The sequence below is a fragment of the Neovison vison genome, chromosome 5 (assembly GCF_020171115.1).
Source record: "Neovison vison isolate M4711 chromosome 5, ASM_NN_V1, whole genome shotgun sequence".
NCBI lineage: Eukaryota > Metazoa > Chordata > Mammalia > Carnivora > Mustelidae > Neogale > Neogale vison.
Window position 1 is genome coordinate 67,130,852 of NC_058095.1, and position 24,550 is coordinate 67,155,401.

Consider the following 24,550-nt stretch of genomic DNA (forward strand, 5'->3'; position numbering starts at 1 on the left):
TCTCTCCCTCTGCTCCTCCCCACTGCTTATTCTCTCTCTCTCTCAAACAAATAAATAAAATCTTAAAAAAAAAATAAAAATCTCATCTGCACTCATTAGATAAGCCACAGATTTTAAATGTGGCAAAATTCTGCTGCTGAGGATGTGGGAACTTGTGGGGTTGTAAATTGGTATAAGCAACTCAGAGAATGGTTTTACCATATCTGGTAATGTCACAGATTCCTTTGACCTGCCATTCCACTCCCAGATCTGGCCAACCTTAGAGATACTCCCAGGCACAAGTAAAGGTATTTACTGTAACATTTCTTGGAATAGTGAAAGACTGGAAATGGTCCTCATTAGGAAAATGGAAGAAAAAAGCTTTGAATCACATATGATGTGATATTAGAAGCAGGTCAAATTAATAAAATGAGCACAGCGGTTGTTAACTTGAATCACTCTTGAAACATAAGGTAAAATTGGCAGTTGTATAGTTATATATACCATGGTCATTTACTCAACAAATATTTAGAATGAAGCATAAATTATTTTTTTACTCTTTTTTTAAACCATTTTTTGGTTTGTTTTTTGTTTTTTAAATTAACATATAATGTATTATTTGCCCCAGGGGTACAGGTCTTTTAATCATCAGTCTTACACAATTCACAGCACAATCCATAGCACATACTCTTCCCAATGTCCATAACCCAGACACCCCATCCCTCCTACCTCCTGCTCCCCAGCAGCCCTCAGTTTTTTTCCTGAGATTAAGAGTCTCTTAAGGTTTGTCTCCCTCCTGATCGCATCTTGTTTCATTTTTTTCCTTCCCTACCCCCACAACCCCCTGCCCTGCCTCTCAAATTCCTCATATCAGAGAGATCATATGATAATTGTCTTTCTCTGATTGACTTATTTCGCTCAGCATAATACCCTCTAGTTCCACCCATGTCATTGCAAATGGCAAGATTTCATTTCTTTTGATGGCTACATAGTATTTCATTGTGTGTGTGTGTGTGTGTGTGCTTTATCCATTCATTTTTTTTTTTAAAGATTTATTTATTTGAGAGAGAGAGACAGTGAGAGAGAGCATGAGCGAGGAGAAGGTCAGAGAGCGAAGCAGACTCCCCATGGAGCTGGGAGCCTGATGTGGGACTCGATCCCGGGACTCCAGGATCACGCCCTGAGCCGAAGGCAGTCGTCCAACCAACTGAGCCACCCAGGCGTCCCATATCCATTCATTTTTTTTAAAAAGATTTTATTTATTTATTTGACAGAGAGAGAGAGATCACAAGTAGACAGAGAGGCAGGCAGAAGCAGGCTCCCTGCTGAGACGAGAGCCTGTTGTAGGGCTTGATCTCAGGACTCTGAGAACATGACCTGAGCCAAAGGCAGAGGCTCAACTCACTGAGCCACCCAGGTGCCTTTCCATTCATCTTTTGATGGACATCTAGGTTCTTTCCATAGTTTGGCTATTGTGGAGATTGCTGCTATAAATATTTGGGTGCACATGCCCCTTCGATCACTACATTTATATCTTTAGGGTAAATACCCATTAGTGCAATTGCGGGGTCATAGAGCAGCTCTGTTTTCAACCTTTTTAGGAACCTCCGTGCTGTTTTCCAGAGTGGCCGCACCAGCTTGCATTCCTACCAAAAGTGTAGGAAGGTTCCCCTTTTAGAGCATAAATTCTTATGCTGTGGGGAGATAGACAATGAGCAAGCAAGCAAAATATGTATTTTATCAGATGGTGATAGTGGGGATATGCTAATGTAGAAACATATCTTTAGTTTTGTCCCTTATTGTCACCAAAATGACTTTGAGCTGCTTTGCTTTGAAGCCAGGATCCAGTCAAGGTTCCTGTGTCGCATATTGTGTCTCTTTATTCTCTTTTAACCTAGAGCAATTTTTCCTTTCCTTTCTGTTCACAATGGTCATATGGCTTTCTCTGTGCTTGCTCTGTGACCCAGCCCTGCTCATCCCCTGCCCCAGACCAGTTCCCTCCCCATCCCCACTGCTTTGCTTCTAGTCAGTGGCCTTCTTATACAGCACAATGAGCCATGAGCCCAACATCCAGACAGGCTTTGGGGGCAGAGCCATATGAGGAGCTCGAGGTTTCTGGCTGATTGGAGTTTCCCATCTTCCCAAGTTGAGCGTAGTAGAAGATCTGTTTGGTGGAAGATGGGTGGGCAGTAGCAGCTCCTGAGGCAGGCTTACAGCCCTGGGACTTGGACCATGACCCCGCCAGCCAAGCATGCTTGGACCCCTTGCCAGACTGTGATTTCCTCACTGTACAGTGAAGAGGCTGGTGACCACGTAAGCGGGGAGGGCAGGGTCAATTGATTCATTCATCCACACATTCAGCAAGTATTTATGGAGCATCAACTCAATCACAGGCGAAGTGTGGGGATAAGACAGCAGAAGAGGCACAGTCCCTGCCCCCATGGAACCCTCTGGCTCATGAAGGAGATAGACAAGACAGGCAATGACAAGAGGAGCGATAGCTGCTCTGGTGGCGATGTCTAGGGTACTCTGGAGACATAGAAGCAAAGCAGGTGTATCCCTTAGCCACAAGGCGTGCATCAACTCTGAACTGAGGAGATGATTACGAATTAGTGTGAGAAGGCAGGGGAGGAGGAAGCCCTGCCAAGAGCAAAGTGGTCAGGAGCCTGGAAGTTAGCATGAGCAAAGTCAAGGAACAGAAAATGTCAGGGGGTTGAAACTGAGTGTAGTGAGTGCTAGGTTGGGAGAGGAGGGTGGTGCCTGTTACCAAGGCCCTGGGGGTTTGAGGAGCCAGAAAGGTTTGGAACAGGGAGGGCTGGTGAGAAGGTTGTTAATCAGTTTTTGGCTGCAGGAGGATGAATTAAAGGTCAGTGTTTGTTGTGATTTTTTTTTGGGGGGGTGTTGTTGTTTTGGTAAAATTTTTATGGACATTTGCCACACAGAAAAATGCACCCATCATTAGCGTGTAGCTCAGGGAATTTCACAAAATGAACCACCTGTGTAAGCAGCATCCAAACAAAGGAACAAAACATTACCAGCCTCAGGATGCCTGGGTGGCTCAGCTGGTTAAGCGTCTGCATTTGGCTCAGGTCATGATCTCAGGGTCCTGGGATCAAGTTCTGCATCAGGCTCCTTTTCAGTGGGGAGCCTGCTTCTCCCTCTGCCTATTGCTCCTCCTGCTTGTGCTCTTTCACTCTCTCTCTCTGGCAAATAAATAAATAAAATCTTAAAAAAAAATACATTGCCAGCCTCACCTAAGCCCCCTCTAGCCTGGTGCTCCCTTTTAGGCACATCCCTTGCTGAAAGTTAATGCTCTGACCGCCATCCATCTCCTTGGATTAGTTCTGCCTGTTCTTGAACTTATAAATGACACATGCTGTTATGTGGTTTGTTGTCAGGCTTCTCTCCCTCAGTATAGTCCGAATTTTGAAAGTGGTATTGCCTGAGAAAATGATACTTATTCTCATTGCTCTCAGTCTTCCATTGTGTGAACAGTACTGACAATGGGCATTTGGACAGTTTCCTTGGACAAATTATACTGCTTTCTGTGGACAGGTACACTAACTTTTATCAGGCCTGTGCCCAGGAGTGGAATTGCTGAATCATGACTTGTGCGTAGAGCCAACATGTAGTTTCCCAAACTCGCAGTGCATGAGTGTTCTGGTTTCTCCTCATGCTCGTGAAAGCCCAGCGTCAGTCCCAGTTATTTGTGACCTTATCTTGCCCAGTCCCCTCCCACCAGTACCCCAGCAGGGCCCTCTCCAACTCCAGGCCCCCTGCTTCAGAAACCAAGGTGAAAGGACATGGTGGATGAGAGGAGTTTGAAGCCCCTGGAGCAGAAGGCTCTGAGTCCACTATAGGGTGGGGAAGAGCCTCACTGGGCTCAGAAAACCTCTTTGAACACCTGATGAAGCAGAGGGGGTTCATGGGAGGATGTGGTAGGAGGAACTTCTGGGTTCCTGCCACAAATGGTGAAGCCCAAGACCACGGGCCTGCCTTGCTGAACAGGAAATGCACTGCCGGCCACCCCAGGGCCACAGAGAGCAGAGGAGGCTGGCCTCCCTGTGAATGTGTAATGTGTCTCTCTCACTCGCTTGTGCTGTTTCTCCCTAAAATAGAACACTCAGGACTGGCAGCAGCATGGGTGTGGTTGCTGCAGGGTGAAATGAGTGGACCATAAAGGCCTTCCACATCTGAAACTAATGTAATATTGTATGTCAATTAGACTTCAATAAAAATGCAAATGAAACAAAAAAATAAATAAAACTTGGGGACCGAGCACCCAGGTGACTCAGTCCTTTAGGTGTCTGCCTTCTGCTCAGGTCATGATCCCGGGGTCCTGGGATGGAGCCCCATGTTGGGCTCCCTGCTCTGTGGGGAGCCTGCTTCTTCCTCTCCCTCTGCCTGCCACTCCCCCTGCCTGTGTTCTCTCTCTGTGTGTCCAAAAAAATAAATAAAGATCTTTAAAAATAAAAAAAAAACTTAGGGAAAAAAGAAGGTCTTCTCCTGAGAGGTATGGGATTTGACTCAGAATGGACCTAGGTTAGAGGTGGGTGAAGGCAGGAGATGGACCCTTCTAGCCCAGGGTACAGTAGGGTCCTCAGAGCTGTCAGCTGATGGTGGGTTTGGTTATTGTTAGTCATTCAGTCAACAAACCTGGAGATCAAGAGACTACCCGTCATGTGGGAAGAATGGGTAGGCAACAGAGGCAGCTCAGACTGGGCCCCAGGCCACAGCACTGCATGATTTGATATGAATGGCAACCTTGGTTTCCACAGTTCACAGCCTGGACAGCTGTACATGGTAGTCTCTTGAGAACTCATAGTCTAGGTGAATATGGGGGTGGGTTCCAGTAGTCAGGGAGGCCTTGGAGGGGGTCAAGTTGCTTCTTTCGGGAAGACTTCCTGAGGAGCTGGGGTTTAGGATGACTGTTGGCAGGAGAAGGAGGTGGGAAGGAAGTAGCTTGGGCAATGGCCTGAAGGAGGAAGGAGAGCCGAGGCTATTCCAGGCCTGGCCCTCCCCCACCAAACCATGATCTAGAATGGAGGCTAGTTTTGCCCCCACCTTTATGGGGGAGAGGGAATGAGGTGCTAGACGGAGGGCTGAGGTTCAGGCTGGGGAGGAGTCTGGAGCTGAGGCAGGGTTGCTAAGCAGGCGACCTATTTTGGGAGCTCAGCTGCAGAACCCACAGAGCTGCCCCTCTGCTCATCAGCCCTGCCCCACATTAGACCCCTTACCCACGGCCTGAGCGGTCATTCAGTCAGTATTTAGCCATATTTACATAATTTATTTATTTAGCCCCAGTTCTGTGCCAGTCGTTCTTCCATGCTCTGGAAATAACATGGTAAACAAGATTAGATGTGATCCTTGAGGAATTTACAGTCTAGTGTTGGGGGAGAGATATTAAGCACATAAGCAAGTAAAGAGGATACTATAGGACGTAACAAGTTCTGTAAAGGAAACAAAACAAGGTGACATGAAGCTGAGCAGGTGTGTTGTGAGGTGGGGCTGGTTAGAGAAAGCATTTATGAGGAGGTGACAGTTAAGCAAGGCCAGGAGGTGAAATTGAGTCAGACTTGGGGAGTGAAAATCAGGGCTTCCAGGCACAGGGCACAGCAAGGCAGAAGGCTTGAGCAGGCAAGAACTCGGGCTGTCCAAAGAAGGGGCTAGAACAGAAGCCAGCCAGTGTGGAGCTGGAGCTTAGAGAACAAAGAAATGGGAAGAGAAGAGCACCTGGGTGGCTCAGTCGGTTAAGCCTCTGCCTTCAGCTCAGGTCATGATCCCAGGGTCCTAGTATTGAGTCCCAGATCAGGCTCCCTACTCAGCAGGAAGTCTGCTTTCTTGGACCCTCTCCCCACTCATGCTCTCTCATTCACACCCTCTCTCTTAAATAAATAGATAAAATCTTAAAAAAGAAAAAGAAATGGTGAGAGGAAGTCTCAGAGGCAGGGAGGGCTAGACCAGCAAGGCCCTGTAGGGTGCATCAAGGAGTACAGACTCTTTTTCTTTCTTTCTTTTTTTTTTTTTTTTAAGATTTTATTTATTTATTTGACAGACAGAGAACACAAGTAGGCAGAGAGAGAGAGAGAGAGAGAAGCAGCTCTGCACCGAGCAGAGAGCCCGATGCGGGGCTCGATCCCAGGACCCTGGGATCATGACCTGAGCCGAAGGCAGAGGCTTTAACCCACTGAGCCACCCAGGCATCCCCGGACTCTTTTTCTAAGTGCACGGGAGGCTACTGAAGCAGGGGAGTAACACGGTATAAACTGTAAGGGTAAATTTCAAAAACAAACACTACCAGTTAGGAGACTAATATCATAGACCAGACAAGGTGCTGGTGGCCAGGATGGTAATGGGGAAATGGAGAGAAGAGGTGCTCTGTAGATATAATTTGGATGAATAATCCATAGGGTTTATTGATGGACTTGATGCAGGGATGAGTGAAGAGATAAAGCAAAGATGTACCCAGGCTTCAGGCTTTATAAGGTAGTGTTTGGTGCTACCATCTATTGCCTTGGGGAAAATGGAAAAACACAGGCTTGAGGCACCTGGGTGGCTCAGTCGTTAAGTGTCTGCCTTGGGCTCAGGTCTTGATCCCAGGGTTCTGGGATCCAGCCCCGCATCAGGCTCCCTGCTCCACATGAAGCCTGCTTCTCCCTCTCCTATACCCCTTGTTGTGTTCCCCCTCTCTCTGTCAAATAAATAAATAAAATCTTAAAAAAAGAAAAAGAACAAAAAGCACAGGCGTGGGAGGACAAGACTCCCAAGTTCTGTTTAGACAATCTAAAGTTTAAGAGGCCAGTTAGAGGACAGTTAGCCATTGTATTTGTTTCCTATGGCTGTGGTAACACCCACGAAATTAGTGGCTTAAAACAGCACAAATTTATTATCTCACAGTTCTGGAAGTCAGAAATCCAAAATAGGTCTTAATAGGCTAAAGTCAAGGTGTGTTAGCAGGGCTGTGTTCCTTCTGGTGGCTCAAGGGGAGAATCTGTTTCCTCACCTTTTTCAGTTTCCAGAGGCTAACCACATTCCTTGGCTTTGGGCCTTTTCTTCCACCTTTAAAATCAGCAGTGTAGCATCTTCAAATCTTTCTCTCACTCATCCTCTTGTCTTCCTCTTATAAGGGCCCTTGTGATTACATTGGGTCCACCTAGATAATCCAGAATAATTTCCCTTATTTCAAGATCCATAACTTAATCAAGTCTACAAAATCCATTTAGCCACAAAAAGTAATATATTCACAGGTTCTGGGAATCAGGACCTGGATATCTGTGGGGGGGTGTATTTCCTACAGCAATTTCCTAGATCCTATATCAGACAGATTATGCTGGTCTGACATCTGGTGGAGGGACCCTAGGGCCACAGAACTTCAGCATTTGCAGGTGTATTGAAACTATGGGATTGGAGGGGATTACTAGGGAGAATGTGCTAGCAAGGAAAACAGGGACCAAGCCCCAAGGCTCAAACAACATTTAGAAATTAGATGGTGAAAAAAAATAAATAAATTAGATGGTGAAGAAGCCAACAAAGGAGTCTGAGAAGGAGTGTTGAGAGAGGAAGGGGGAAATCAAAAGGAAAGTATTTCAAGGAGGGGATGGTCACATGTCCAGGGCTGCTGAGAGGTTAAAGGTGAGGACCGAGAGGTGTCCATTAGATTTGGCAGTGTGGGGACCACTGTTGACCTTGACAATAGCTGTATCAGATGGTGGAATCAACCTGGGGTGGTTAAGCTGGGGGGTGGGAGCATGTACACAGGTGTAGACTTAATATTATTCTTCTTAATCCATAGAGATAAGTAAATGATCTATTTCATAATTATAATAGAGTGACAGGAAGTGAGGAAGTGGAGATGGTACCTCATTCCTGCCACCCAACCCACCATAGCTGCATCATGATCTTTAGAAAGTACAGACTAATATTCCCCATTATAATGTCCTCCATGACTTCCTACTGCACGCAGCACAAAGATCTTGGAACTGGTTCCCTGTTACCAAAGCCCAGTCTTGGGCCCCCTTCCTCAATGCCCTCTACTCAACCCAACCCCTAAGATGCAGAACTCACTCCCTGTCTTGAGACAGACCAGTTCTCCCTGGGCAGTGCGGATAATGAGAATGCTTAGGCTGACACTGGACTCTGCTGTCTCCCTGGGCTTGGGATGAGGGGCAAAGTTTGCCATTGGGAATCATACCTCTGGAGGCTGCTTTAATGTGGCTAAGGTGCTCCCCCCTCAAACCACCATTTCTGACTGACCCAGAGGGTAGGAACACCAACACACTCTTCTCAGGAAATACTATTACCGAGGCCAGGTGGGGTGGTTTCCCTGGCAGCCACCAGAAAGCCAGCACCCCAACAGAACCAGCTGTCTTGCTGATGGCTTCCTGGTACCTACCCACCCTTGCCCCAAAAAGTATATCACCCCCATCTCTGTCAGGGGGAGTCAGCAGGCAGAGAGCAGATGCATTTAACCATTTCCTGCCTGGAGCTATATAAAGGTAAATGCTGAGCAAATGCTCAGAATCCACCATTCTGGGCTGGGAGTCTGTCTGCCTGCCCCATATCTGTACCTCCTCCATTAGTTTTCCAGATAGGGAGCCTGCGAGCCTGTGGACCTGGAATGGGAAGACTATGCCTGGGCAGGCAGAAAGGAGAAGGGAATCATTGGCCAGCTCAACTTTGCTGTCTACCTTTCCAACTCAGGCTCCTGGTCACTGGCCCTCAAACCAAGGAGGAAGGAGGCCTCCTGCATTGTTGTTCCCTCATCCAAGATAAGATCTCTTGCGAAAGAATAGGTAAGTCTGCCTCAGTTTTGGGCAATGCCCCTAGACCTCCTTCCAAGGAATCCCATTTTTCTGGGCCAAATCATTTGAACCTACTCCAGTCCCTGCACCCTAGGTTCTACCACCACCCCCAGCAGGTCTTCTACCCCAATGCCCAATCCCATCCCAACCCAATCCTAATCCCCAGCCCATCTTTCCAGACCCAGTCCTAACAAAAATGATACTGAAAATGTACTGAGTGCTCACCATGCGGCTGGCACTCTGCTAAGTGTTCACTTTAAATCCTCAAAATCACAAAATCACACCATTTTATATAAGAGGAAGCTATCGTTCAAGAAGTCCTTTGATTGCCATTATGACAAAGGTCGTGCATCTAGCATTGGCAGCAACAGCTGGCAAACCCAACTCTGTCTGATTCCAAAACCCAACCTGTCCCAACTCATCACACCTCAATGGAATCCAATCTTACCCCTCCCAACCTGTGGCCATCCTAACATCTAGCATGGGGACTGGCATATATTAGGCACTCAATAAATGCTATGAACAATGAATGGAACTAATTAACTCATTAACCAACTCTACGCATCCCACTGAGTCCCACTTAAGTCCTGCATTTGCTGATGACCCTTTGACTGTGTGTGGTAGAGTCCTTGTCTCTGTGAGACATACGATGTGGAACAACCTCACTCTGATTCAGAGGGGATGCAAGCTGGCAGGGCAACTGGGTGATCCTATGGCTCAAAAATGCGTCTCCTGAGGCCCACAGTGTAGAGGGAAAGGAGTGAGGTACATTTTCTTGGGGATTCCCCAGGGACAGAACTTTGAGAGTGGGGAGTTCATCGATCCATATAGTCAGTCCTTTAACATCTTATACACCTCCCTGGTGCTGCACACACCCACCAGCTAGTGCTTCTCTACCCTCCTGCCCCTCCAGACCATGAGCCCCTGTAAGAAAATCACCAGCTCTCAGTTATTTCTAGATCCCTAACACCATCCAGCATGAGGCCAGGCACAGAGCAGACATCACAGGGCATCTGTTGAATGAGTCAGTGAATAAGTCTGACGAATAGGCATTTTGCCCTGAGCATGTCTAAGCCTGTGCTTGAAGGCCCCTCAGCCAGCTTCTAGAGGCTGCGCTGAGTGACCAACAGTTCTTTATGGGGCCCTGTGACATCTGACCTTGGCTGAAGTGTTGCCTCCCAGCATACCTCCCTCCTTACCTGGCCTTAACTGTTTCAGAGACTGTCCCCATCCCAAAGGGGAGGTACCGGGGAGTGACAGTTGTTCGGAACCACCACAGTGTTTTGGTAAGTGTGCATGAGATGGGACGATGGAGGACTTAAAGGAGGGTGGCACTAACCCTGTGGTTGACCAGTGTTAATACCAGTCTGACTGGTATATTCTCAGGGCTGAGCCCAGCTATCTCCTTGGTACCATCCACAGGGCTGACCAAGGCTCCAACTTGGGTACACCATGTGATGCAGCACACTGACCCAAGTGCTTAACCTCAGCTTTGACCCCATCATGCTCCCACCCCTGCTGAGGCATAAACAAGCTCTTCCTACATCCTCTGCCTCATTGATGAACTTGATTCTGGCATGGGATTGATGGGGTAGCTGTGATTAGGGTGACTGTGCTGAAGGTGACTTAGGCTTTTTCCTCCCTTTCTTCCCCTCTCCCCTAGATCTGCATTCAAGTGCGGACCCCGCAGCCCCACAGTCTCAGCTCAGAACTCACAGGGACCTGCAGCCTACTATCCAACAACTTCCAAAACCACACCCAAGTCCACTTCTCCAACCTTGGTAAGATTTGGACACTCACTGACCTTGGACATCCCTGAAGAAGTCTCCTTGGGTCTCTAAAAAGAGGCACAGCAGGGCCACAGAGGCCCAGAGAGGAGAAGGCAAGCCTAGGCCCCTGTGAAGGGAATCAGGGCAGAACTAAACGTGGGCCTGCCTGGAGGTGAACAAGGATGCTGTCTGACTCTGAGTTCTTCCATGTGTGTTTTTTAAAGAAAACCTGGATCCCAGTGCACACGTGGATGACAGAGACTGCTACAGGAACAAGAAAGGCAACACAGAGAAGCCAGCCAGGTGGCGCCGGGCTCTGAAGATACAGGAGGAGGAGGAGGAGGAGGAGGAAGCTGGTGAGGAAAGGCAGATCTGGGCTGCTCCCAGAGGCTGTCAGAGCAGATCTCTAGGCTGGTGACCTGCAGGAGTGAGGTGTGCCCAGGTCTGGAAGATGGGGAGCAGTGGCTAGATTCCATAGACCTGGCCAGTCCCAGCTCTGTGCCACCCCCCCAACCATATGAAAGATGGGGAAATAGGCTTAAAGAGCAGGAGCAATGGGAGTGACTCACTCAACAAGTCAGAGTGAACAGGCTCTGGCTGCCTCTGCCTCGGAGACAAAATCTTCAGTCTTGGGAACTTTACCAACTTCCCTCCTGAACTGAGCCCCCAGAGCCTGAATACGGTGGGTACCCCGAGGGAAGTACATGCTGCCCTCACTGTTGCCTCAAATTCCACACTCACTCCTGACCAGGCACTGAGATTGCCATCATCCTGGATGGCTCGGGAAGCATTGACCCCCCAGACTTCCAGAGAGCCAAAGACTTCATCTCCAACATGATGAAGAACTTCTATAAGAAGTGCTTTCAGGTAGGCTTCCCTAAGAGGTAGGCTCGTGTGGTCTATCAGTTCTCTGTTGCTGTGAACAGATATCCTCAAAACAACAACCCCTTATTTGCTCACAGTTCAGGGTCAGTTATGTGGGCTGGGTCAGCTGGGTGGTTCTTCTGCTGGCCTTGCCTGGAGTTGGTCCTGCAGCTGCAGACATCCTGTTGCTTGACTGGATGGCCTTCCTTGTCTGAACCATGTGCCTCCAGCAGGCCAGTCCAACTTTTCCATGGCTACAGTGTTCCAATGTATGCGTGCACTTTTCAAGGTTCTGACTATCACATTTGCCAATGTCCCATTGGCCAAAGCCAGTCACTTGACCTATCCCATAGTCAATATGCAGGAGAGGGACCACACACAGACATGGTTTCAGGGACAAGTCTATGACTCACTGAGAGCCATTACTATCATAGCTTCTTTCTTCTCTATTTGCTTAGAGACTTCCCTCTGCTTTAGCATCTCCTCCTGCCTGAATGGATTCTTTTACTACTCCCAGGGGGAGCCACCTAAAGGGCAGGGGGTACTTTGCGCATGGCGACTCAGCCAACCTCCTCCCCACCTTGGTTCCTCCTCTCTAGTGCAGCTTTGCCCTGGTGCAATACGGGGCAGTGATCCAGACTGAGTTTGATCTTCGGGATAGCCAGGATGTGAGCGCTTCCCTCGCCAGAGTCCAGAACATCACTCAAGTGGGGAGTGTCACCAAGACTGCTTCTGCCATGCAGCATGTCCTGTAAGTATGAGGGCAGTGGGAATTCCCTGAGCACCTACTGCATGCCGGCTCACAGCCCTGCCCAGAGGCTCCGAGGCGTCATGCCTGGAGAGGTGGCTGGAAAGAGCTGGGAAGAGAAAGGATCAGGTTCCAGCTCTTCCTTGGCTGAGGGAAATGTGAGGTCAATCCAGCCCTGGCTGACGGAGGACATCCCAAGACATTCTCCAAAAATTCTTTCAAAAGCTCCTTTTGTGAGCAGCAGTAGAGCACGGTGCTTATCGTATGGGCTTTGTGGCTGCCTGGGTTCAATCTCAGCTCCAGTTTGTACTTCGGAGACCTTGGGTGAGTTGAGTTGCCTATCCTGTCTGTGCTTCAGTTGCTTCACTTTCTCTCTTTTTTGAGAGAGAAAGAATGAGCTCACATGGGCGAACAGGGGTGGGAGGGTGGAGAAGGGCCAGAGGTAGAGGAAGAAATAGAATCTTAAGAAGGTTCCATGCCCTGTGTGGAGCATGATGTGGAGCTTGATCTCATGACCCTGAGATCATGACCTGAGCCAAAATGCTTAACGGACTGAACCACCCAGGTGCCACAGATGCTTCACTTTTAGGATGAGAATAAGTAGGGACACCTGGGTGGCTCAGTTGATTGAGCAACTGACTCATGGTCGTGAGATCAAGCCCCGTGTCAAGCTCTGTGCTCAGCATGGAGTCGGCTTCAGATTCTCTCTCTTTCTCTGCCCCTACCCCTGAGCACACACTCTCTCTTTCTCTCTCACTCTCAACATAAATAATAAACAAATAAATTAAATAAAATGAGAATAATAATTGTACTTGTCTTACAGGATTTTGTGAGGATTAAATGAGTTAAAATATGTATGGTGCTTACAACAGTGCCTGACAATTAAGTACTATGTAAATATTAGCCACTATTATTAATATCATTATTATTCACAAGAGTAGATTGAAGTGTGGTCCAAAACCTTTCTGTGGGAGGAGGTGAGGGGCAAGGTCTGTCATAGCCTCCCCTCCACCTGGCCCTGCTGTATGCCAGAGGGGGGCTTTTTGGGTTTTTGTTCCCATTTTGAAGGGCTCCTTAATCCTATCCAATTCTAAAACAGGCCAGTGAATAAAATTTCCCCAGAGATCAGTATCCCTCTGGCGAAGTTCTCTTCATTTACTGTCCCCTACTTAGAGACAACATCTTCACGCCAAGCCACGGCTCCAGAAAAAAGGCATCCAAGGTTATGGTGGTACTCACTGATGGGGACATATTTGAGGACCCACTCAACCTCACTACTGTCATCAATTCCCCAAAGATGCAAGGTGTTGAGCGCTTTGCCATTGGGGTAAGTGCCAAGAGCTGGGGGGAGGCCCTCCCAACCCTGTGCAGCCTGGGGTGGGGAGGAGCCAGGTTTCCTGATAGGGGCTTCTGTAAACTGCTTACTCAAGCCTTGCTCTATTCACAGACACTTAGCAACTGCTATCAGTCCCTATGTCCTGAAATTTCCCCATTCCATACTGGGTCTTCCCACAGAGGGCCTATTTCCCATTGGTAGGCACAGCTCACTTGCCCAGCAGTGAAGGGGAGAGCAGTGAACACTGAGAGACCCTAAAGGAAGGACATCAGGGAAGGTCCCTGGAGGAGATGGTGCTGAGCTGAGTCTTGGAGGACAAATAGGAGTAGCTGGCCTAGGGTGTGGGGGAAGTGGGAAGGGCTCCGCAGGCAAGGGGCACAGCATGTGAGAATGAGGCTGGTGTGCGAAGGAAGGTGTGTGTGCAGGAGAACAGGGAGCAGGGAGTGGATGCAGGTGGTAGAGGGCCCTGAAGGCCAGCAGAGGGACTCAGCCCTCTCCCGGGGCCTGGAGAGCTCTTGGGGCTTGGGAACCAGCCTACTCTTATGATCCTGATCCACTGACCCAGGGCCCCTGTGCAGGTGGGAGAGGCATTTGAGAAGAATAGGACCTACAATGAACTGAAGCTGATCGCCTCAGACCCTGATGACAGATACGCCTTCAAGGTGACCAACTACACAGCACTGGATGGACTGCTGAGTAAATTGCAGGAGAATATCATTCAGATGGAAGGTGAGAGCTCTGCTGGGAAGTCCCCTTAGGATTTGGCAGGAGGCCAATCCCTGTGCTCCAGCTCCACTCCTGTCCTCCCTCCATATGGCTCTCTGGGCATCCCATCACTTCTCTGAGCCTCAGCTGTTCAATCTCTGAAAAGGCAACAATATCCCCAGCCCTCCTCACTTCCCGGGAATTCCCTGAAGCTCTGATGAGAAGCTCCTTTTGATGCTGGAGAAAGAAGGATGACTGGGTTTGGATCCCATCGTCAGGAACTCACAGATGAAGAAACTGAAGCCCAGAAAGAGGGAGTGAGCTGCCCAAGCTTACTCTTCCAGTGGCTACTAAGGCAGGACCAGGTTTCCACTCTCAGCCTGGTGTATGTCCCATTATTCTGAACATGGTTCCCTCTGGGTATGAGGTCAAGCTGGGCGGTTATCTGACTTAGTCTCTCCCTTCACCTCATCCCACAGCAGTGTCTCACTGGGCTTCTTGGCTTCTAGGCACGGTTGGAGAGGCCCTCCACTACCAGCTGGCACAGATCGGGTTCAGTGCTCAGATCCTGGATAAGGTATGTGGCCAACTCAGTACCAAGCAGGGTTATCACAGAGGAGAGGCCCCAATGACCCCCAGGGACTCAGGGATCCCTGGATCACAGTGTAGAGCTCTGCCCTCTGAAAGAGCCCTTTTAGGATAAAGGAAAACCATTTGTACTTGCTTGCTCTAATCTGGACCTTTGAGGTAGATGAAAGAATGGCCATATTCATTACAGGTGGTCGTTTTGTTCTGTGTACTCAGGATTATGCACTACTAACACAGGCTTTGGCTTAGGTCACTTGCCTACCAAGTTCCATACGTGTCCTCACCAGAGGCACTGTTCCTTACCACGGGAAAAATGCAGGCGTGGTGAGGACACCAGGCTTGCAAGGAGGTGGAATTATGGTCAGCAAATTGCTTGACACAGGTAGACCTTATGTACCAGGCAACGTGCACAGGAGATGAACTGTGTATTGTTCAATCATACTTTGTTTTCATGCTCAACATCTGGGGCGTGGGTCAGATTTCTGTCCCGGGGGTGATGGGCACTGGAAGGATGGTTGTCCTGACAGGGTCATGGGTACAAGGCAGGAACCGAGTACTTGCTATCTTGCCTTCCTCCTGCATTTCTAGCCAGGTGGTCCGTGATCCCTGAAAGTGAACGTGCCCTCCACCCCCAACTCTGCGCGCCGCACCCATCATCCCCCCTATCCCCGCTGTGGCTGGCTCGGGTCCCTCCCTCTCGGATGGCCTCCAACCCTCATCCCCTGTAGGGGCAGGTGCTGCTCGGTGCAGTGGGGGCCTTCAACTGGTCGGGGGGTGCGCTACTCTACGACATGCACAGCCGCCGGGGTCGCTTCCTGAACCACACTGCAGCGGATACCGAGAATGTGCAGTACAGCTATCTAGGTGAGACAGGGCCTGGAGGCTTCCTGGGCGGGGGCGGGGCCTAAAGAGCAACTTGGAGGCTGGGCATCAGGCTGAATTAGGCTTCCCAGTTAGGGCAGGCTCTGGTCAGTTAGGGCAGTCACAGGGACTAAGCGATAGGCCTTGGTTGGGGACCCCGAGGCTGAGAATTAGGGCCTTCTGGATGAGGAGCAGGCCTCCTTTGGACGGAAGCTCACGGCTACCTGAGGAGGCGGGGCCTCACCATTAACAGTAGTGGTGAGTGACCCTTCACCCTCGTCCTTGGTCCTCATATACCGTGTGTGTGAGATGAACGTGTGTGGTGAATGTGTATGGAGTGTGTTTTGAATGAAGCTGTATATACACTGGGTGCATATCACTCCTGTGTGGTGGGGCACATGTGTGTGAGAAAGCCCAGTGGTAATTGGGAGCACTCCCTGATGCTCGTTTTTAAAAGGATGAGAAAGATCTGCCCCCCTGCCCAGGCTACTTTGAAGAACTGGTTGGGAAAATGGTTGGGGGGATCAAAGGAGTGGCCCAATGGGCGCTCCCAACCACAACCACAACCACTCCTTCTCTCAGGTTATGCAGTGGCCCTACTGCACAAGGCCTGTGGCCTCTCCTACGTGGCGGGGGCTCCACGGTACAAGCAGCGGGGAGCCGTGTTTGAGCTCCGGAAGGAGGGCAGAGAGACCAACTTCGTGCCAGTACTGGAGGGAGAGCAGGTACCTGCTGGAGAAGGATGCCCCCCGTTATTGTAGACGGAGGATCTGGAGGCCCTGGAGGGAATGGGATAGGCTGCAAGGCATGCAGTGGGTTATAGACTCAGTCTGGACTGAACTCAGACAGAATGCAGTGCCATTGGCCCAGCTCTGCATGTCTGTTTGGCCACTGGGTTCCCCCGTTGTTGGGGATATAGCTGCTCACCGGGCTTGTTACTCTGGTGAACAAATTGATCTGGAATAACCCAAACTGGTAGTCCAGGAAGAGCAGGAGCAGGTATCTAGCCTTGCTGAGGGGTATCAGAGGAGGCCTCCCCAGCACCCTTGTGAGCTGAGTTCCTTCTGGGCTATAGATGGGATCCTATTTTGGCTCTGAGCTGTGCCCTGTGGACATTGACATGGATGGGACCACGGACTTCTTGCTGGTGGCTGCTCCATTTTACCACATTCACGGAGAGGAAGGCAGAGTGTATGTGTACTATCTGAATGAGCAGGTAGGAGTCTCATCTTTGCAAACTTGCCGAGGTTGTGGCTGCTCAGCCTGGTGCAAATCTGATGGAGGCTGGGAGCACCCTGGGCTTGCCTCTTCTGGCAGGACAGTGATGGGGAAGTGCTCAGGGTGGATGATGGCCAAGCAGAGCACCATCACCTTTCCTCCCGTACTCTTTCTCACTTTCCCCACCCCATCATCTCATGTTGATGATGATAATATCCCACGTAACTGCATAGTTGACAAAGCATGTTCTATGATCTCACTTGTTTCTCACAGTAACTGTGTCACTCCCATTCTACAGATGAGGAAGCTGAGGCTCAATGATACTGAGACTTGCTCAAGTTTACATAGCAAGTGTGTGGTAGAGCCAAGACTAGAACCCAGTCTAGTAATTGCCAGTCCAGTACCTGTAACTGTGGGAACAGAGGGGGCAGGCTGTGGGTTCTGAACTGCAAGGCAGGAGGATTCCAGCATTACCACTCATTCCCCATGTAACCATGGGGAGGTCTGTTGCCTTTTCTGAGCCTCAGCTTCCCTGCTATAGAATCAGAAAGAAGTCCAGTGAGCATGCCTCCTGGGGTGGCATGGGTGTGTACCCCACATCCCTCCCTTGAGGGCTGAGGTGCCTCTTTGCTTTACAGAATGGTTCCTTCTCCTTGGCATACACTCTGAGTGGGCACCCTGGATTTACTAATGTCCGGTTTGGCTTTGCCATGGCAACAATAGGGGATATCAGTCAGGATAACCTCACAGATGTGGCCATTGGGGCCCCCCTGGAGGGTTTTGAGGCAGCTGATGGCAACAGCTTCGGCAGCGTGTACATCTACAATGGACGCCAGGATGGTCTTTCTACCAGCCCCTCTCAGGTAACCTGCAGGGCTCTCTTCAGCCTCTGCTCTGGGATTCTGACCTCCCCTTGAGGTGATGGCCTGAACCCCAAGCCAGCTCCAGTTCTAACTGTCAGGTGGGTCCCAAGGGGTCAGGAGTGCCCAGTGAAGCCCCAAAGTTGCATGGAGGTTCCAGACCAGGGCTTTACCCCAGACACTTCCAGTGGGGTAAGAGGTGGTGGCAACATTTGTCTATTTCCTGACCTGCATCTCCCTTTTTTTGGCATTCCTGACCATGGAACTACCTCAGATTCATTTTCCTCTCTTTCTGTTCCCTCGGTGGCTCCTGTCCACGCCCCTCCCCAACTCCTCCCTGCCTAAACTCTCATCTCTCATGACTCCCTTGCCAGCCTCTCCTGTTACATATCTTGTGAGCACTTTTACCCACCCTAGATCGTAGTTTCTCTCCTAACTCTAGTCCTGTATGTCTAGATGTCTCCTGAGCACCTCACTGGATGGCCCCCCCAGGCATCTCAGTCTCATGCTGTCTAACCCAAAGCATCCTCTTCCCCCAGACCTGCTGCTCCTCTGGACGCCTTCCACTATCCTCCACACATGTCCTAATGATTCTGCCTCCCATATCCAGCCCCTGGCCTGGCTCCTGTCTCTCTTTGTACCCACCCCTGGCCTGGCTCCTTCTGATCCCTGTCTTCTACTCTGCGTCTGATTACACAGGACCACCTTACTGCCCAGCCCCTCATCAAGCCTCCTTGTACCCAAATCTCCTTGTGTTCCCACTGTAGTGGCCCCTAGCTAGGTCCTCAGATGGCCCTGCTCTGCCCCATACCCTGCTTCCCTCACTCTTCCCATGTCAAGTCCCACCTGCCCTTCAGGGCTCCATTGGAATACCACTTCCCCTGGGAAACCTTGCCCTTCTTTTTTCAGTTCCTCAACTGAGGGCTTCCTGGGTTGGGGAGGAAAGCTGATCATGCCGATTTGAATAAAACCCAAAAGGACTCCCCTTCTCCTCCATGCCTTGTGTTTCTCCCTCCACAGCGGATCAAAGCCTCAGCGGTGGCCTCAGGACTCCACTACTTCGGCATGTCAGTGGCTGGTGGCTTAGATTTGACTGGTGACCGCCTTCCTGACATCACCGTGGGCACCCTGGGCCGGGCAGCTGTGCTCCGGTAGGGGATTACCCTGCCTTCTGTGGTCCCAAGTCCCAGCCTCAACCTAGTTAGCCTGCCTTCATTGACCCCATGAAGACATGGGGCGTGGCCATAAATGTGTCTGTTAAGGGCATCAGCTCTGGAATCTGCTCATTTGGCTTTGAACTTCAGTTCTCAATTAACCATGTGCCCTTGGGCAGGTTATTGTATTTGAGTCCCAATTTTCTCCTCTGTAAATGCAAATAACACTAGCCTCTACCTCACAGAGTTATATATAGATTAAGAGAATCTTTGCAAGGTGTTTGGCACTGTGCTCAGTGAAGGCTGTTATTTTGATGATAAGAATTTCAGAGCTGCTGTGCTCCATCTCTAAGTGAATTATCAAATCACATGGCTGTAAATACTCTGGCAAAGCACCTATCTGCCCTGTGCCCTCCACTGAGCTCCAGACTTGGCTGTCTATTCAACACCCCTCTTGGCTGTTACTGTCAGGCATCTCAAAGTCTAAACATGGGCCTCATATTCTCACTTGATCCTCATTTTCCTAACCTGCACTTTCCCATGCTTCCCAGCTCAGTAAAGGGTGCCATTTATTCAGGACAAAAACCCATGAGTCATCCTTGGTTCTTCTTTCCTTCTTCTGCCACTCCATTGAAAAGATTGTGTTGGCTCTGCCTCCAAAAACCTCCCCATACAAGATGCTGTCATCTCTCACTTGCACCATTGCCATGTCATTCTTCCCTGGCCCCTCTCTTGGTGCTCCATTCTCCACACAGCGGACAGAGTGATCCCTTTATTCTGCTGCTTAAAACTCCTCAGCAGCTCCCACTTAGAGAGTAAAAATCCAAATTCCTTCCTGTGACCCATCCTCTCCATGGCCTGGCCCTGCCCATCACTCCATCCCCATCTCCTCTTACTAACCTCTATCTCACTAATTGTGCTCAAGTCCTGCCAACCTTCATGTTCCTCAAACGAATCAAGCTCATTGCTGCCCCACACCCTCTGCACTAGCTGTGCTTTCTGCTTGGAGTGAGGTTCTCCTTATCTCCAGCTCTTGTTAACAAATCTCAAATGTCTCATCAGTGAAGCCCTCCCTGATCACCCAGGCTAACTAGCCCCCAATCTCTGTTACCCTATTCTATTTTATTATCATAGCATTACCTGTACATAGTTTCTTCTTACTTGTTTACTATCTGTTTTGCCAAGACTTGTCTCTTTCCCTACTGTATCCTGAAGATGCAGAATAGTGCTTGGTATACTCAAGATGTTCAATATTCATTGAATGAATGAATGAGCCAAGTGCTGAAGTCTTATGGTCACTTCTCATAGTTCTCTTTGCTGTCTCATTTAGCTCAAGACCTGTGGTTTACCTGAAGGTGTCCATGACCTTCACCCCTATGGCACTGCCCATTGGCTTCAACAGCAGTGTGAATGCACGTTTGTGTTTTGAAATCAACCCTATGACCACAGTTGCTAACTCAGGTAACAGACAGCCTAGCTAACCACCCCCCACTCCTACCCCCCTGCCGCATGCCAAGTGTGGTCATTCCTTGTTGGCTTCAGTAGGGGACAGGAAAAGAGGCCTGCCAGGGAGGGGTACAAGAAGTGTTATGAAGTCCTGGTGCTTGAAATCCCTCTATTAGAGCTTAGTTCCTTTGACATTAGGTTCTATTTACTGGGAAGTGCCACAGAAAAGGATCGTCTCCTATTAAATCCATACTATGAAGGGCTTTATCTGACCCCTGCTGGGAAGAGGGGCTCTGTATCCCTTCCTCAAGGATTAAGGATTGAATTCCTGAAAGAACACTCAGAAAAAAGTAGCCAAGTCTCCATCTCCCATCTCCGCCTATTCTGTACAGTAAGGGAATTAGCCCAGGTAATCTGTAAGGTGCTTCCAGCTCTGCCATCCTTGGTTTTACTCTAGGGTTTCTCTCTCCATTTGCTGAATTATTCTTTCTCCTCATTTTCTCCTTCAATCATAGCCTCTTCTCGGAGCCCTCCTTCCCCTAAGGGAAGACTGAGTCAGTCCTGAGAATGGGTTTGGGGCTGGGGCACTGAGGGATGCTATCCAGGTGCCAGAAGACCATGATGAAAGTACTTTTGAAGTGAAGAAACTAAGGAATCCATCACAAGGGACTGGGTGGGGATACCACTCAGGAGGGGCTCATAAGGCAGGCAGGCGAGGGATGCTTTTTCTCAGGCTTATCCACTCCAGCCTCATTATGAAGGTCTGGTCTTCATTCCCAGGCTTCAGAGAGACATTTCTGAACTTCACAGTGGATGTGGATGTGGCGAAGCAGAGGAAAAGGCTGCAGTGTTCAGACAAGAGTAATTGTCAGAGCCACCATCAGGAGTGGGACACCAGTATGTCCCAGCTTTGTGAGTCCCTCCTGCTTATTCCCACAGAGGGAGAGGTAAGTGGGGTTTAGAAGAAAGTCCAGAGGAGTGTATGTTGTTGAGAAAAGATTTGAGGTGCATGCAATGAAGGATATATACCCAAAACAAACTAGGCAATTAAAATAATCCTAATAGATTAAGAACCACATAATGGCATGAGAGATGGAGTTAATTGTACTGGAACTCCAGAGTAAAGAACTCTGCTGAAATGGAACATTAATTATACCTCTGAGCTTCCTAGAACCTCAGCACAAAGGGAAATGCTCTAATGGCTGACATTTTTCTTGGTAACAAATTAGGAATAATAGGGGTTCCTCCCACCTCATGTCTTCTCACCTCACCTGGTAGTAGCATTGGAGCTGAGTGCTTTTATATGAATGAACATCAGCAAAATTGAATGAGAAAGTAGAAATCAAGACAAAATCATTTATAAAGGTGCTAGAGACATAAAAGAAATGTATTTGTCAGCATTCAGAACCTGACAGGGCCTAGAAGGACCTATGAGGATCATTTATTCTGGTAAACTTGTGATGATGCTTCTGCCTACACATGTGTTCCTATGTCTGTTCAGAGTGTTAATTGGATTAGGAAAGACTTTCTAGCAAGTCTATGCCTTCCTTAAATAAAAGCTACATTTTCTGTGCAGGAATCATGCTCACCTCCTCTGGGGTGTTAAAAGCTCCCACCATGGCTGAAAGGCTCACTTAAGGAAAATAGCCAATGGCACCCTACGGAATCTCCTTTATCTTCAGCTTTTACCTTTCTAATATGTTTCTCCAGGTTGCTTTGAGAAAGATCTTTATTAACACAGATGTGGCCATGATTCTTCCCTTCTGTGGCATCCATTTGCCCTCCAAAAAAAAAAAAAAAATCAAATTGGTTTTTAACTCCTGTTGGGCAGAATCCCTTTGTGTTTGGGATGGGAACCAACAGGAGTTATTAGGCCATCTGGGCGCCTGGGTGGCTCAGTGGGTTAAGCCGCTGCCTTCGGCTCAGGTCATGATCTCAGGGTCCTGGGATAGAGTCCCGCATCGGGCTCTCTGCTCAGCGGGGAGCCTGCTTCCTCCTCTCTCTCTCTGCCTGCCTCTCTGCCTACTTGTGATCTCTCTCTATCAAATAAATAAATAAAATCTTTAAAAAAAAAAGGAGTTATTAGGCCTGAGGGCATAGCAGATCAAGTGAGATTTTTTTCCCACAGCTCTAGGCAGCTTGGTTGAAAGAAGTTTCCCTTCAGCTTGGCTTATTTGGAAAAGGCTTACAACTTCTGACTCACCACTTGCTTTGTTTATTTCTTATTATGACACATTAAAATTAAAAGTATTCTCCTTGTCCTCTTGTCTCCCACATGCCACTTTGACCCTGCATTACTTGGTGACTCTGTAGCTCTGTGAGGAGGACTGCTTCTCCAACATCAGTGTCAGCATCAGCTACCAACTCCAGACCTCAGAAGGCCAGAGGGACCATCCCCAGCCCGTTTTGGACTTCTACACTAAACCCTTCACCATCTTCCAGGTGACTCAGCTATGTGAGACTCTCCTGGGAACCACACCCAACAAACACCTGTTCCTCTAACTTCAAAGACTGTTAAAATTAGGAGGGCTCTCAGATAGTATTTGGGCCCCTTCCCGTTTAAATGGGGGGGGGGATGGAGTTCCTAAGATGGTGTTAATTTGCCTAGGGCCTTACTGGTGGGTAACACAAAGTCTCCAAACCACATGCAAGGTTAGTTCCTTCATGTTCACAGAAAACGTGCTTGCTCCATTTTTAATGATGCATAGAAATATGTCCTCCAGCTTGGCAAGGGTCTCTGATGAAGTGTGGTGGAGTTCCTGGTGTGATGGGGGTTCTGCATGGGGCCTGAACTAGAGTTAACCTGCTCTGTGCTGTAGACAGGATGCCCTTTAGTGCACCTGCTGACCCAGGTCCTGACCATAGCCTTCAGCTGAGTGTCTGGCCTACCACACCTATACCCTAACGGGCAGGTAATTTCACAAGAAACTTCTCTCATAACTAAGGGAATTCTGAGGGCAAAATAAACAGTCAGATTTCCCAATTCTTTGCTATCTAAGGTGATTTGGTTCCCTCCTAGGCCCTGGCCCCCATGGTATTCTGCCAGTCTTCATTTAGAGAATCTTATGGCATATAGAAAACTCAGCAAGATCAAAGTGACAACGTGACCATTTAAGTAATAATTACAGTCAGCTGGAATTAGTTGCAATTCCAAAAAGGAAGAGAAGCCAAAAGCAGCTCATACTGGCACAGAAAAGCTTCGGGTAGTATAAGTTTATTTCCAGGTAATCATAGGACACTCATGACTGTCTAGTAGTTTTACAACAATGCTCTACATAAATTAAATCATATAATTCTTTGGCTCAGATTTTGGCCAATATCCAATGAATCAGTCACAAATAGTAAAGAAATAAGAGAGTAGCATAATCAGGGTAACTGTTTTTTATTGCTTATCTGCCCAGGAAGAGAGAGAATCAGATTCCCTATGAGTGAAGATTGTCAGCTTGATTATTTTAGGCAAGAAATGTTATTTTAAATGTATTTATTTATTTATTTAAAAAGATTTTATTTATTTATTTGACAGAGAGAGAGCGCATGAGATCACAAGTAGGCAGAGAGGCAGGCAGACAGAGGGGGGAAGCAGACTTCCTGCTGAGCAAAGAGCCCAATGTGGGACTTGATCCCAGGACCCCAAGATCATGACCTGAGCTGAAGGCAGAGGCTTAACCCACTGAGCCACCCAGGCATCCCTGTTATTTTAAATTTATAATAGTGTACTTATTTTGTAAAGAGCTTTTTAAAATTTGGTATTGATGGCAAGTTCGATGATTCAGAAAAGATTAGGAGAACTAATGTCACAGAATTTTATCAATAAGTAGATAATTACTACTTATATATATTTTGGTATTTTAGAAACTTTTTATTTTGAAATATTTGGCTCACTAAAAAAATTAAAGAATATTCCAAAGAATTCCCATGTATCTTTTATTCAGATTCCCTGAAAGTTACCATTTTGACATTTTATCATATTTGCTTTATCATTCTTTCCCTCCAACTTATACACACCCATATATGTATGTATATATGCATATCACACATTTATATTTTGTAGCCATTTGATACTAAATCACAAATATGATACCTTTTACCCCCAATACTTCAGTATATATTTCCTAAAAAACAAGAACATTCTCTTATAAAACCACAGTACAAGGATCAAAATCAGGAAATTAATGGTGACAAAATGCTATGTTATCTAATGTACAAACTTTACTCAGATGT

The 24,550-nt window shown here is 48.3% G+C and overlaps 1 protein-coding gene across 1 annotated transcript in view; it reads left to right on the forward strand.

Moving 5' to 3' along the window:
- ITGAE (integrin subunit alpha E) overlaps nt 1–24,550 on the forward strand; it is a 63,204-nt gene that overhangs the window by 17,699 nt on the left and 20,955 nt on the right. Inside the window, exons 3-19 of the mRNA XM_044249231.1 lie at nt 8,680–8,771; nt 9,999–10,066; nt 10,444–10,561; nt 10,774–10,905; nt 11,301–11,416; nt 12,013–12,164; nt 13,335–13,488; nt 14,076–14,226; nt 14,712–14,779; nt 15,519–15,654; nt 16,234–16,376; nt 16,727–16,867; nt 17,508–17,732; nt 18,750–18,880; nt 20,214–20,344; nt 21,110–21,276; nt 22,643–22,771. Coding sequence (XP_044105166.1) covers nt 8,680–8,771; nt 9,999–10,066; nt 10,444–10,561; nt 10,774–10,905; nt 11,301–11,416; nt 12,013–12,164; nt 13,335–13,488; nt 14,076–14,226; nt 14,712–14,779; nt 15,519–15,654; nt 16,234–16,376; nt 16,727–16,867; nt 17,508–17,732; nt 18,750–18,880; nt 20,214–20,344; nt 21,110–21,276; nt 22,643–22,771 — 2,254 coding nt within the window. The remainder of the gene's footprint in view (nt 1–8,679; nt 8,772–9,998; nt 10,067–10,443; nt 10,562–10,773; nt 10,906–11,300; nt 11,417–12,012; nt 12,165–13,334; nt 13,489–14,075; nt 14,227–14,711; nt 14,780–15,518; nt 15,655–16,233; nt 16,377–16,726; nt 16,868–17,507; nt 17,733–18,749; nt 18,881–20,213; nt 20,345–21,109; nt 21,277–22,642; nt 22,772–24,550) is intronic.